The sequence below is a fragment of the Zalophus californianus genome, chromosome 16 (genome assembly GCF_009762305.2).
Source record: "Zalophus californianus isolate mZalCal1 chromosome 16, mZalCal1.pri.v2, whole genome shotgun sequence".
Classification (NCBI taxonomy): domain Eukaryota; kingdom Metazoa; phylum Chordata; class Mammalia; order Carnivora; family Otariidae; genus Zalophus; species Zalophus californianus.
The window spans coordinates 18,637,057-18,651,078 of NC_045610.1; the positions used below are offsets into that span (position 1 = coordinate 18,637,057).

Here is a 14,022-nt window from a genome sequence, read left to right on the forward strand (position 1 = left end):
CATTCTACAATTTGAATGACTTTTCAAAAACCACTGGAGCTAAACAGTAAAAAAATCTCTGCGATAGTCACATACCTATCTATCAACAGTCAGACAAAAGCTGTTGGGTTATTTATGCTAAATTAGTAAACTTTAAGGAGGTACTGTATTTTTCAAACTGGTAATAATAATTATGAAAGTCAACACATACCTAGGGCCAGGCACAGTTCTATGACTTTACATATATATTGATTCATTTAAACCATACAATAACCCCTTTGAAATATATATATACTATTACTATCCTCATTTTACACACTATGACCATGAAGCACACAGAGGTTAAATAATTGGCCCAGAGCTAGTAAGAGAGCAGAGTCAAGATTTAAATCCAGTCTGTAATCATAGTACTGGTTCTTAACTACTAACCCATACAGTCCCTTTGTACTTAAAATTTTGTCCTCCAGTCATTCTTTAACTGCTTTTGTTCTCAAAGTTCTTCTGAACTACTTTTCTTTAAACTGAAAAGAAATAATATGTAAGTGCTCGGATAAAAAGACAGGCCAAACTTTTATTAATTTGCTAGCTTAAAATTATGATTCATTTCAAAATCATTACTTCAAAGCTACAAGGAGTATAACTTAATCTCCACACATATTGCTAGGTAAATAATACTGTAACATCTGAGGAATTAAATAGAATTAATTGCTAAGAGTAATAATGGAATTTTTTTTTTTTTTTTTTTTTTTTTTTAAAGATTTTATTTATCCGACAGTGAGAGACACAGTGAGAGAGGGAACACAAGCAGGGGGAGTGGGAGAGGGAGAAGCAGGCTTCCCGCGGAGCGGGGAACCCGATGCGGGGCTCGATCCCAGGACCCTGGGATCATGACCTGAGCCGAAGGCAGACGCTTAACGACTGAGCCACCCAGGCGCCCGAGTAATAATGGAATTTATTGTTTGGAAATATTGTTGAAAATATTGTTTTAATACAAGGAAGACACTTTAGTTGATATTCTTTGTCCTCCTGAATCTTCTAGGGAAAGAGCCCCTTAAACTAACTGTTGTACCTTTCTAAAATGTCTATAAAATAATATTTTAAAGTGTATTGTAATTATTTTGATTTTTAAAAGGATACACATAATATTTGTTTTGAACACTGGCTTTAATACCCACCCAGTTAACTTCATAATGATCCCAATTCCTGCAACATGCAGAACCTGGGAAAAGGAAAAACCAACCAATTAAACATGGTCGAAGTTCTCACCTAATTCTCTTAGGCAATTCAAACACACAAATCAAGCATACCTGTGTCCCTTTTTCTGCACAGTACCTACATTACTTGCCAATTGTTTTGGCTTTTGGATTACTTTGACTAAAGCTCAAATTTCTCCACATCTGTATTACCAAATTTTTAGTCATGTCAAGGTAAATATAGAAATCCATAGTTTTCCTATTTTTAAAAACTAAAATGAGAGAGAGGTAGAGAAGAAAGGGGAAAAAAAAAACTTTGCACAGGCTGCCTGTTAACTTAGATATGCAATGAGATAATCACCCGATAATTGCACCCTTTGGGTACTTCTGTACTGGTAAGATAATAAAGTGAAACAAAGTCACCTGGTTTATTTCAATTTACTTACACAATTTGCAAATCTGCAGCTCTCTGCCATGGTACATTAAGAAAATTAGCATGTAAGAAAAATCACCTGCTTATGCAAATTGGAGGATGGTTTTTATCCACACAGACAGAAAAAAAATAGCTACAATCTGGGTCAAATGACTAACTTTATCTATTTGTTCAAATGTCTCTCTTCACCTTTTCTCTGTGGCTCAGAGCAAGAATTTTAGGTCAAGGAATGGATAAACAAAAAGTTTCTATGTTGTCCATTTCCCTGTAAGGAGTTTGCTGCTTGACAATACTGAACCCTACACTACTGAAATTGAAAACAAGACCGAGAACTTTATCTAGATAAAAAAAACCACAACACTGAGAGAGGAAAGAAATCAATGGAGGATATCTGATCTAACTGGGCAGGAAAGCAAACATGGCAAGGATCAGGTACCAATTTTACCTTCTGGTACCTTAGGCAAACAAGGCTTCAGAAAAGAAAAGGTAAAAATTCCAAATAATTCAGGGCAGACAGGACAACTTCTCTACAGAGAACATTATTCCATTTTGTTCTATAAACGCACCCGGTCAAGATCTTCTAAGTCTGATATAAGTTAGATGAATGCGTTCTTGGTTACTAATGACTGCCTCCCCAGCATCTGTTGCTGGAATTCATCCTTCCCACTTACAACTGACTCCATTTCCAGGTCCAGGGTGGACCTGATTGCTCCAAAAGTAATTCTAACTCTACTGATATCATTGGTTCAGAAATCAGTATACAACCCAACAAAGGCCAAAGAGACTCTAGCACTGTGCTGGACAATAAGGTAGTCAGTACACTTTGTATAAAAAAAAAGAATGTAAAATATCTAATTAATAATTTTCATAGTGGGGCGCCTGGGTGGCTCAGTTGTTAAGCGTCTGCCTTCAGCTCAGGTCATGATCCCAATATCCTGGGATCAAGCTCCGCATCGGGCTCCCTGATCCGCGGGAAGCCTGCTTCTCTCTCTCCCTCTCCCACTCCCCCTGCTTGTGTTCCCTCTCTTGCTGGGTCTCTGTCAAAGAAATAAATAAAATCTTTAAAAAATAATAATAATAATTTTCATAGTACTAACATGCTGAAATGACAATATTTTGGCTATACAGTTAAATAAAAATATATTACTAAAACTAATTTCACCTGTTTCTTTTCACATTTTTCAATGTGGCCACCAGAAAACTTAAAATCACATATGTGGCTTGCATTATATATCAACTGGACAGTGCTGCTGGTTTGCTGAGGGCTTCTGTGAAAATGCTCCCTTCCTATTGTGGAAGAGCTTTAGAAGTCACACTCCAGCTCTCTCTCTGGGCATTGTATGCCCTAAATGGCTACAGCCTTAAAGCTGTGACACAGCTCATTTTGTGGGAGGTCAATCTGCAAACTAGTAAATTCCCTACCCAAATTCAGAATTTAAAAGAGATTCCTAAAAAAAAAAAAAAAAGAGAGAGAGAGAGAGAGAGAGATTCCTAAAAACAAAATACTGTAAATCACCTTGCTAATGTAAGCACTGGCCCCCAAATCATCTTACCTGATTACCCCCATACACACAAAAAAAGACAAAATATTTAATATTAAACTTCATTTAAAATTTTAAAAATCACTCCAAATATTTAGGACAGCAAGAAAATAAATCTAAAACGCTAAAAGGTAAAGTATTACCAGAAAAACAGTATCAAATTTACATTTAGGAAGGAATTGATTGCCCATTTGCAAATAGGCAGGCTCTTCATAACTAAATATGTATAATCCTTACCAATAAGCCAATAGAAGAAAAGAAATGTCTTGGACAAACTGCACATTTAAAATCTGATCCCAGGGGCATCTGGGTGGCTCAGTCGTTGAGCGTCTGTCTTCGGCTCAGGTCATGATCCCAGAGTCCTGGGATTGAGCCCCACATCAGGCACCTGCTCAGCAGGAAGCCTGCTTCTCCCTCTCCCACTCCCCCTGCTTGTGTTCCCTCTCTCACTGTGTCTCTCTCTGTCAAATAAATAAAATCTTAAAAAAATAAAATAAAATCTGATCCCAAATTTGAAAACTCTATGAAAGTCACCACATTGGAATAGGGTTAACATTTATCTCATTCCTCCTTTAAACAATTTTAGAAGCTATTCAACATCTGTATTCCTGAAGAAAGGTGTCGTATGGTCGCTAACAGACTTGACTTGCCCACAAATAAAGCTACAATGCTTTATAAATATTAATGCAATTTTATAATAGAAACTTACAAAACACAGGATTTTATAAATGAGGAAACCAAGACCCAGAAAACTTAAATAACTTTATCAAGGTCATAGGGCTGTTGGCAGCAAGGCAGGACCAAAAACGTGTCTCCTAAGAAGTTTAGTTGAGTACTCTTTACCCTGTCATTAAAAAATTCTTCCCAAGGAAATGGCACCTTGAACATGATAAACACTAAGTTCTCTGGTTCTTAGACTAGAAATAAAAACTTGGGATTTTGGAGAATTTTATTAATAATAAAACAGAGTGCTGCTAATACTTAAGACATTCTTTAGAATCATATATATATATACACACATATATATTTATATATCAGAGAGAAAAAAAATCACACACACAACTGTTCTCTCAAATGCCATCAATGATCCACCTGCTAAATTCAATGGCCTTTTCTCCCCCTCATTTTCTTTGACTTTTTAATCTGCACCAAAGATCACTCCCATCTTCCTAACATTCTTCTGCCATGCGTAGGTTGTCAATCACTATGACCACATTTTCTTATCTGACTGCCCTTTAGTTCTGCCTCCAATAATTTCCACCTACAACTGAGAACACTCCCTCAGGCTCAGACCTCAGCTACCTCCACTCTTCTATTTACATGTCTAAATATATACATATATATCTCTGAAAAAGTCACTCCCTTAAAAACTTTCAGTGGTTGCCATTCCCACTGTTTCAACTTTTTTTCATTATCACCCCCTCCAAGGAGCCTTTTTAGACATTTTTCCCCCCAGTCAGACTCCACATGAAATTTTAATACCATAGATATGCTATATATTTGTATATATGTGCTTTATCTATAAGAAGTGTAAGATTTTGTCCCTCTCCCAGTACCAGTGGTCTCTTCAGCAGAACACTCCCAACTTCAGGATCCAGCTTTAGTTTGTGCCTCCACCCTATCACCTCCCACCCTCTCCACTGCACTTTAATTTCAGTAACTCCAGCCCTACAGTCTCCTGTGTAGGAACCCATCCATCTAGAATGCTCTTCCCCATTAGCTCTCGTTCTTAAAGCTCAGTTGAGGTATTACCTCTTCTAGAAAGCATGCATACCTTCCACAGAAATCCCTCCCCTCTGTTCCAATATCCACGGAGTATCTCTATTGAGTCATATCTTCTACTACATATCGACTACTATTGCATCAATGGCAATGAATTATAATTATCCATTTACAAGTCTCTTTCTTCCACTAGATCACGATCTTTAAATCCCTCTCATCTAGCACAGGGCCTGGGAAATAATCAATAACCTATAAATAAGTATTGTAAGAACAAGTGAAAAAATATCCTATTTTTTTTTTTTTTTTAAGATTTCACTTATTTATTTGACAGAGAGAGCACAAGTAGGGGGAGCAGCAGGGAGTGGGAGAAGCAGGCTCCCTGTGAAGCAGAGAGCTCGATGCGGGGCTTGATTCTAGGACCCTAGGATCATGACCTGAGCTGAAGGCAGACGCTTTAACCGACTGAGTCACCCAGGCACCCCTATCCTTATGTTTTTATTTCAAATTGAGTTTCAACTCTCCATCAAGACTCCGTGAAAGCAGGGATGTATTATTTTGCACACTGTTTACTTAAGTGTAAGCTCCTTTAGGGCAATATCATTACTTAAAAACAACTCTATATGCCAGTACAAGCACAGAACAGATAATAGCAGAAGCCTGACAGAATTTGTAAAATTATTTTTAGAAATAAATATCCTCATTAGTGCCTACAGCAGTGCTGGGCCATAGCAGGCTGATAATAAAAATACACTGACTAGTGAGTTCCAACAATGTCAAAACCTTTTGTCTGATAGTAAATATGATTCAATGAGCCAAACTAATTCAAAACACAGATATGAAGCTAGGTGTAGGTAAAGACTGACAATCATAATCAATGACAGACATCATTGTACACACTCCCTCTACTCACACCATTATAATTAACTGTTAGAGTGCAACTCAATAGTTTCCTTAGTTTCCTTTTCATAATGCCAGAGTGCTAGAATTTTTTCTAATGTCTCTTTGCTAGGTACCTTAGAACTACCAACTGAGTCTATGATGACTTTTCACATGCTTATTGACAGTATTACAACTGTTGCTTCAGGCACTCTCTGTGTTACCTCCAAGCAACAACTGGATCAAACTGACAAGCTATATTAGTTAGGAAATCATTGTTGATCTGCATTAGATGACCCAATCAACAAATAATTCACTGGAGTATTATGGATGCACAGGGAGTCATAAATAACTCAAATAGAACTTTATAATGAAAGAGCTTTTACCCCATGACTTCTTTCCGTTTGGTTGGATGACAAATGGAAGTTTCTTTGGCCTTGACAATTTCCATCAAAGAAATCAGATTAGCATAAAAAAGAAACATACATTACATAAAGAGTTGATTCTTGAACTGCTAGGACACCAACAATCTAATAAAAACCACCAAGAATAGTCACTCAATTCTACAATACAGAAGTCAGTGAAAACTCAAATATAGCAAGTTGTAAAGATAATGAAATATTCCAATACTGTATTAGAGGATGGACTTCTATATCATGGTACAGTATTTCTATACTGCTCATGCTTTGAGGGTAAAGCCCCAGAAACCCCAGAACGTCGATTCAAACATATATTCAGTTAATACATTTTGCAAATATTCTTCTTCTAGCAAGCATTTGAAAGGTAACTTTATCTGCCCCCATCTTTTTTTCAGGACATGCACCAGTGGCTAAAAAAGTTGGATGTAGGGGCGCCTGAGTGGCTCAGTCGGTTAAGCGCCTGCCTTCTACGCGGGTCATGATCCCAGGGTCCTGGGATTGAGCCCCGCATCCAGCTGCCTGCTTAGTGGGGAGCCTGCTTCTCCCTCTCCCTCTGCCGCTCCCCCTTCTTGTGCTCTCTCTTGTTCTCTCTTCCAAATAAGTAAATAAATGAATAAATAAAATCTTTTAAAAAAGAAGTTGCGTGTAATTTTGAAGGATATTGTTGTTTTAGTTTGTTTGAAAAGGCAATTTTTGCTGAAAATAAAAAATACTTATCTTCTTTCCGTCTAAGCTAATAATCAATAATATAAAATTTCTGCCCAAGAGTAAAACGAGTTTCTTTTGTTGTGTTGTGAATAAAATGAGTTCTCTTGTTGTATTGTGGCTTTGTTTTACTTTTGGTTTTTGAATATAATTTGGAAAAATCTTGTCAGGAGCCTAAGTACAAAATGACTTCCAATGTTAAAGGCTATAGAGTTTGTATCGCCAAGAAACCAGTTCAATATCATTAGATTGTGTTACTTCTATTCTCTCCCTTTGACTTCTATACTTCATGACCATGAACCTGCAGTTCCTAAAAGTAAGTTCGTTTGTAGTTAAAATTAACAATATTTTTCACATTTCTAGTTTCACACGGATGCTTTGTTATGTCTAGAAGAGCGACCGTTTCCTTTTTATGGTGCAGGCTCTCTTCTTCAAAGCTCTTTTCACAAAGCAGAGTACCCCCCTCCCCAAGAATCCAGCTGTGGCAGTTAATTCTGGCTGATAGAGAAACTTCTCAATACTACAAATTCTTAACCTGTAAAACACAGTTAACAGAATACACTCCAGTGTACTTTCTGATGCAACTAACTCTAGGATTTTCCCCAAACATATCCCAAAAGCATTCCCCATTTTTCCAAATTAAAGTTGGCTATTTGAGGAGTAAAAGGACCAAAGAAAACATTAGAAAAAAATGATGCCTCTAATTTTCACAAGATGAGCAAGCTAAATATCTGCCATGCATGAGGATTTACACTGAATAATTTTTCAATAAAACACACATATTTCCCCCACCTCACTGGGATCTTCTTTAGCAATTCACACTCTTTCATCCAAACACCAGTAAAATGAGTTTCCACTAAAGCTGAACTTTGACGGTAAGAATGTCCTGCATTTGTTACATTCTGAGAAGAAAAAATTAATTTCCTTCCCACTATGTAAATCCATAATACTTTCTAAAACAGTGCAGATGAACTGACTAGAACATCTGCCAAGTCCATACAAACATGTATTTTATATATTTAATGTGTTTGTTTTTAATTATTAATTAAGAACAGATATATAGCATATAGATAGCACAACTAAGGGGCACTTTATGGTATCTGAAGTCATGCCTCCAAAAATAGTCTGCATGTTGTTGATTTCACCTGATAAATCCGGCTATACATGAAGCCACTTCTGCGTACATTAACACAACAGATTTTTTCTACCAACATTAACTACAATAAAAACAGCTAACATTTACTGAATGCTTACTGTATACTCTATGTTGTAATCATTAGTTTACAAAGATTACCTCATTTAATCCTCATACCAATCCTAGGAGAGGTGCTATTATTATCCTCATTTTATAATGGGGAATAGAGAGGTAAAACAATTTATTAGGATGACACAGCTGGTAAGTAACTAAGTATCACTACAGTGATGCTTAGGTTTTGAAAGACTGACATAAAAGTAACCCGCTGAAGGTATTAGAATAATAAAATTCAAAGTTCTCCAACTATACTTGGAGTACAAAGAGAACAAACCAAACAAACCTCAGGATCTTTGATCTTTCAATTAATCAGATAAATTAAAAACCAAAACACTAATATTCTAAGTAGAAGCTTTTCCCAGACTCATTATCAAGGTGGTACTATGTGCCATTAAATCCAATCAATATTTCAGGTTGTCAATGTCAAAACTGCCTGAGTTTATTTAGCAGTCCTCAAACCTCTCTCATGTGGTCAACTTCCTCCAACTCTCAAAAATATGCACTTCGTGAGTCCCTGAAGCCTCATGCTGTAATACTCTCTGTTCTACGGTTGTCACACTTTTAAGCACTGCATACTCACTTTCCTCTGGCAAATGTGAACTACAGACAAATATGTATTTATATTATCCTCACCAAATGACTGAGGTTTCTGTTTGTGAGTTGTTTCGTGTTTTGGTTTTGCATAATGAAAATGTCCCTATGAGCATCTGAAGCCTTGACATCTGATAAAGAAAAGTCAAATTATATATGATGCTTTGATAACCCATGAACAATATTCTATCATTGGAATGAATGTATCTCAGGCTACCTCATGATCATATTACCAGGTAAACTGGAACCCTTTGAGATAAAACACAGAAGACAGTTCTTAATGAAACCTTAATTGAACTGTCAAAGCACCATCTTTACCACAAGCTAATAGGTAATTCACTACTTTTACACGACTGTCCAATACTGATAAGTTATTCCACTAGTTAAATTCAGCAGAGAGATAAACTGACTAAATTGTTCAGGAATAAATCTAACTGGTAAAATGCTATACCACTTCTGCAAATACCGTGCCATGTCTACACAGAGGAAAAACAGTATCTCTCAAAATTACATGCAATGTTTTCAGCCATCAGTTAGTAATTTTGGTGCATGTCCAGAAAAAGACATGAGAACAAATACAGTTTCCTTTTGTGTAGCATGCCAAAAGAAAAATACTTGCAAAATGCATTAAACAAATAGAAGAATCTAAGTGAATCTTATGATGCCCAAGTAGTCATATGGTGTTTTAATCGAATGATGTATCACTGGGAAAATATTTTTATGTCCCATTTTAATCATTTTAGAAAATAGTTTCAGGTTCATTAGGTGTTCTCTAAATTAAAAAGAAAAATTCTGGTCCAGATAGTTAATATGTGAAAAACCTCACTAATATCTTTAGCTTGGGTTTCAGAATACTAGTGCAATTTACTCTGGTTTGGTGTTCAAATCTCTAGTTTTAACAATTTTACTCAGGTCATATAGCAGTTAAATTCCAAATATAATAAGCAATTCAGACAGCAAGTCATCAATATGTAAATATAAAAATAGAAAAGCATTTGCATACTAAAACACACACCTGGAACTCTTCCTTTTTTTCATACTGAATTGTACTTTACCTGTAACAACTGATTAAAAACACTCAGTGCAGCTAACCGGAAAAACTTGGTTAAAGAAGAACAACCTGACCAGGAGATCAAGTAATCAAACAGCAAAGATTCCACAGCACTGTGCTAAGTGCAGGGGAGAAAAAGATGTACTCTGGTAGACAGTCCATACCCTCAAGGGGCTTACAAATGTCGTGAGACGAGACAAACACAAAACAACTGGTCTACAATAGAAGATGGTGTACAGAAGGAGGTACACTTCAAGTACAAGGAACAAACTCTGCCTGTGATGGAAGGTGTCAATCAATAAAAGAATCTAGAATGGATTCAAATCAAAACCATTCGGTTTTTCATATGTAAGTCCTTCAGAATAGCCACTACCAGAATGCTTGCTGTGGGAGACGTTTCAGCACTCCAGTTCCTCACTACTTCCCCTTAAAAAGAATCTTTTCCTTTAGCACAGACTTGAAGTGAAAACTTCTACAAGTCATATCATCATTTGAGAGAAATGCAGTAGAACAGTTTTAGAATATAATCAAGAATGCTGCAATCCACTTCCCCTTCGGTAGCTCTAGTTCTTAGCGTTGTATGTAAAGCAATAAAATGCAAGAGAGCATCCAGGTCTAAGAAAATCCAAATTCTCAGACAGTAGATCACAAAATTTAAAGCAAGGAACAACCTTTTTCCTGTCCACACCTTCCAGGCCCCATAGCTTGGAAATCCTCAAGGGTTAGGCAAGGAATGGAAGTTCACAGTGCAATCCCTGGGGATAGGATATGGAAGAAACGAGGAAGGCAGGAACAGACAGGTCCCTGAGCAGATGAAGAGGCACCATTACCGGCTACGGCTACACTCTTTCCCATCAGGAATCCCATACACCTTGGAGGGAGCACTGCAGCAGCAACCTCCTTGGAGAGCTAGCTGGCAAAACACTAGACCGACTAGTTTAAAAAACAAAAAACAAAAACAGATCACTTTGCAGTCTAGATTATAAAATCTGAAATATAAAGACGGCCAGATATAACGCAAACATGATACTTGTATCAATTATAGCCTGAACAACAATGACAAAAGGAGACATTTACCAGGCTACTTCCAAAGAGTTCATTTTCCTGTGGTGACGGGGGCTTTTCTAGACATTGAAAAGAATCTATTTTTGAATGCACTGAAAACATCAATTCATTTGTCCACACCAGATTACTTAAACCTTGAGAAAAAAAATTCAGTTTGTTCTAGTTTTGATAGCAACAGGACCTACAATGATAAATTCATTTTATTATAAACTACTAATCTTACTAAGAAGAGCAAATAGACAAAATGTGGCATTTAAGAAGTGCTCAGACTTTTGAAAATACCCTAACACTAGCAAAGTGAAGCAGTTTCATATGTTTAAGAAAGTATACTAGAGCAACCAACCAAGGGATAACAGCAACTTAAGAGGCACTAAATGACACTAAATGACACTAAAACATTACACCGAATGTGGGCCACGGCATAGCTACAGTCTACTGACCTCATTTGTGGTACTCATGTGTGATGCTATATTTAATGCATTCTTATCAAAAAGCTAAAGCTACATACTTCCCAACTGTAGCTTTATGGTTTAAAATAAACCACTCAAGCAACGACTTAACTGGTTCAAGTTTGAACCCTATCTTCCTTCTGGGGATCAAGATCACAAATTAAGGAATGAAAAGGCAAAAAGGAGAGCAGAGAAGTTATGCAGAGTATGACCCAGTGACAAGACTATTACGAGGAATCAAGTTTGGGTCATTTGCAACATCTGCTGCAATCGCACAACCGATTCAAACTCCATCAAACCTAAGAGATGACCAAGGTCTGTAGGAATACACATTTCATACATCCACCTAATGATCCTACATTCAGTGGCTTGCTTAGGCTCTAAACCAAAAGTTTGGCAGACAGCAAACGTGTGTGACTCCTCAGAGGGTGTTTCTCCCATAATTTGCCAGGACTCCAAAGCATAAAACCCAGCCAGCCAACACACTGGGCCTCTGGGTGAGGGTGGCTTCCTCCAGTTGAGTCGCTCCACTCTGGTCAACATGGAGAAAAGCATGACAGATGACTCGCCCAATCACAACCGTGAGAAGAAACCACGAGAAGTTGTGTTCTTCTTTTGATACTCACCAGACAACACCAAAGGCTCCATATCCAATAGGTCTATCCGGCTCAATATCCAGCTGCTGTTGTGGATGATGCGAGTGTTGATGGTGGTGCGCCTTAACTGTAGCAGCTGTGGCAGCCTGTACCTGAGCTGGGGCCTGCTGCAGCTGGTCCAGGAGCCTGACCCCGGTGCGGGTGATGGGAAATATGGCTGTTGTTGCCCAGGGTTTAACATGGCTGCAGCTGCGGCCGCCGCTGCGGCTGCCGCAGCTGCCGAAGAGGTATGCTGCTGTACAGGGTGTACAGCGGCAGCCGACCCCGGATGGAGATGGTGTTTGAGGGTGGTGGTGGTGGTGAAGGTGAGGAGGAGGGAGGTGTGGAAGGTGGTGGTGATGGTGGTGGTGGTGACCTGCTGCTGCTGCAGATGTACCGCCATTGTAAGCCGCCATCATTTTTGCGTTGGCTCTTGCGCCACAAAGAGACATTCAAAAAAATGCCCTTTGATTGGAAAGCCAAACTGGGTCAAGCTGTCATTTGGCCATTAAAAATGAAGAAAACCACTCACTCCACCTCAAAAAACATGGAGCGTAACTGGCTTTATGTCTTCATCAGTCAATCCAAACAAGTTAGAGGATCTTGGTGTTTAGTTTTGGGGTGAGCGTGTGTGGAAGGGTGTGGATTGCCAAAAAAGAAAAGAAAAGGAAAAAAGAAAAAGAAAGAAACAGGAAAAGGGACCCCTTCCCCCCAGGTTTCCTGCCACAAGTGGGTACTAAAACTCCATCCTTAATTGGGGGGAGGTTCCAACTTTGAATGTGGGAATAAAGGGCCCAAACCTCCCGACCCCCTGAACTCCACACACGAAAAGGATCAGGTAACACGCCACCCTTGGAATCTTGTAAGAGGGTTGACTCATCTACCCCTTCCATTCCCACATCCTTTTCTAAACACCTACCACCTCCTCAAAAATACAATTTTAAAAAATTCCAACCACCCCAAATTCAAAAGATGGGGGGAAATTATCAGGGAAACCAGCTTCCCCCCCTCGAACTCTCAGGCCTTCCTACCATCTCCCCCCTACTCCTAGTCAGGCTGACCTGATTGGAGGGGGGTACTAAACTTTCCAGAACAGAAAAGAACCAGGGAAGGAGGCAGGAGGGGACAGGGTGAGCAGAGGAGGCGACAGGGCAGGACGGAGAGGAGAAAGAGAACCGGGGCAAAGTGAAGGTAAGGAGGTGCAGGGAGGAATGAAAGAGGTGGGCAGCACTCGGACGCCCAGACAGAGGGAACCGCCCCGGGATGAGGTTAGGGTCCCGGGGGCCAAAGAATAGGAGCCCCGGGAGGCGGGCGGGGTGCAGTCGGAAGCGGGCTGACTCCTGCCCCCGCCGCCGGCTGCTTCTGCTGAGGAGGGTTGGGGGGAGAGAGCGGGTGGGTCCCCCCCGCGCGACGGCCCCCGCAGGGCTCAAGGCTGCTCCGTCTCCCCCCCCCTCCCCCCCACCCGGCTTCCCGTCCCCGCGGCCCGCTTTCTCCCTCAGTCGCTGCCGGCCGCTTTCTCCTCAGCCGCCGCCCTCCTCAGCCGCCGGTGCCGCCGCGGCCAGACTCACCTCCCCTAGCAAAGCCGGATAGAGCGGAGCCAGCGGCGGACACGCGCAACCAGCCACCGAGGCCCCCGCCCCCGCCTCACTCTGACCGGCTGCCTAGCCAATCCACGCCCACCTGTCTGCGTCGGCCTCCAATCCTGGGCCCGTAGCTTCAGACAGGCGCCCTGTTCGGCCAGTGGCAACAAGGTGTGGGTCTCCTGGGGAAATCCCGCCCCGATCCGCGATGGGCAGATAGAGGGACCAATCAAAGGCAGAGTTTGGCCTGACCGACAAGACTAAAAGCGAATTAAAATCCAAAGATCTCCGTGACATTTTCTTTCGCCTCTCTCCGCTTTTCTTTTTCTTCTTTTATTTTTTTGGCAGGAGCAGGAAGCTGCGTGCTAATCCCGCCCGCAAAAGCTGGAAGAGAGGGTGGAATAAAAGAACCAATCATGAGCCGGGGACCAAGAACAGAGCAACCAATCCTTGGCTTGAAGACGAAGTGGGATGGGACTGGGGCCAGATAGACACTTGATTTGACAAATGGAAAGAAAGATTGATCTCGGT

At 40.0% G+C, this 14,022-nt stretch overlaps 1 protein-coding gene across 1 annotated transcript in view; it reads right to left on the minus strand.

The window, feature by feature from the left end:
* NLK (nemo like kinase) overlaps window positions 1–13,554 on the minus strand; it is a 167,789-nt gene extending 154,235 nt beyond the window's left edge. Inside the window, 4 exon segments of the mRNA XM_027626266.2 lie at window positions 11,903–12,036; window positions 12,038–12,064; window positions 12,066–12,212; window positions 12,214–13,554. Coding sequence (XP_027482067.1) covers window positions 11,903–12,036; window positions 12,038–12,064; window positions 12,066–12,212; window positions 12,214–12,363 — 458 coding nt within the window. The 5' untranslated portion in view covers window positions 12,364–13,554.
* Window positions 13,555–14,022: the final 468 nt, after the last annotated feature.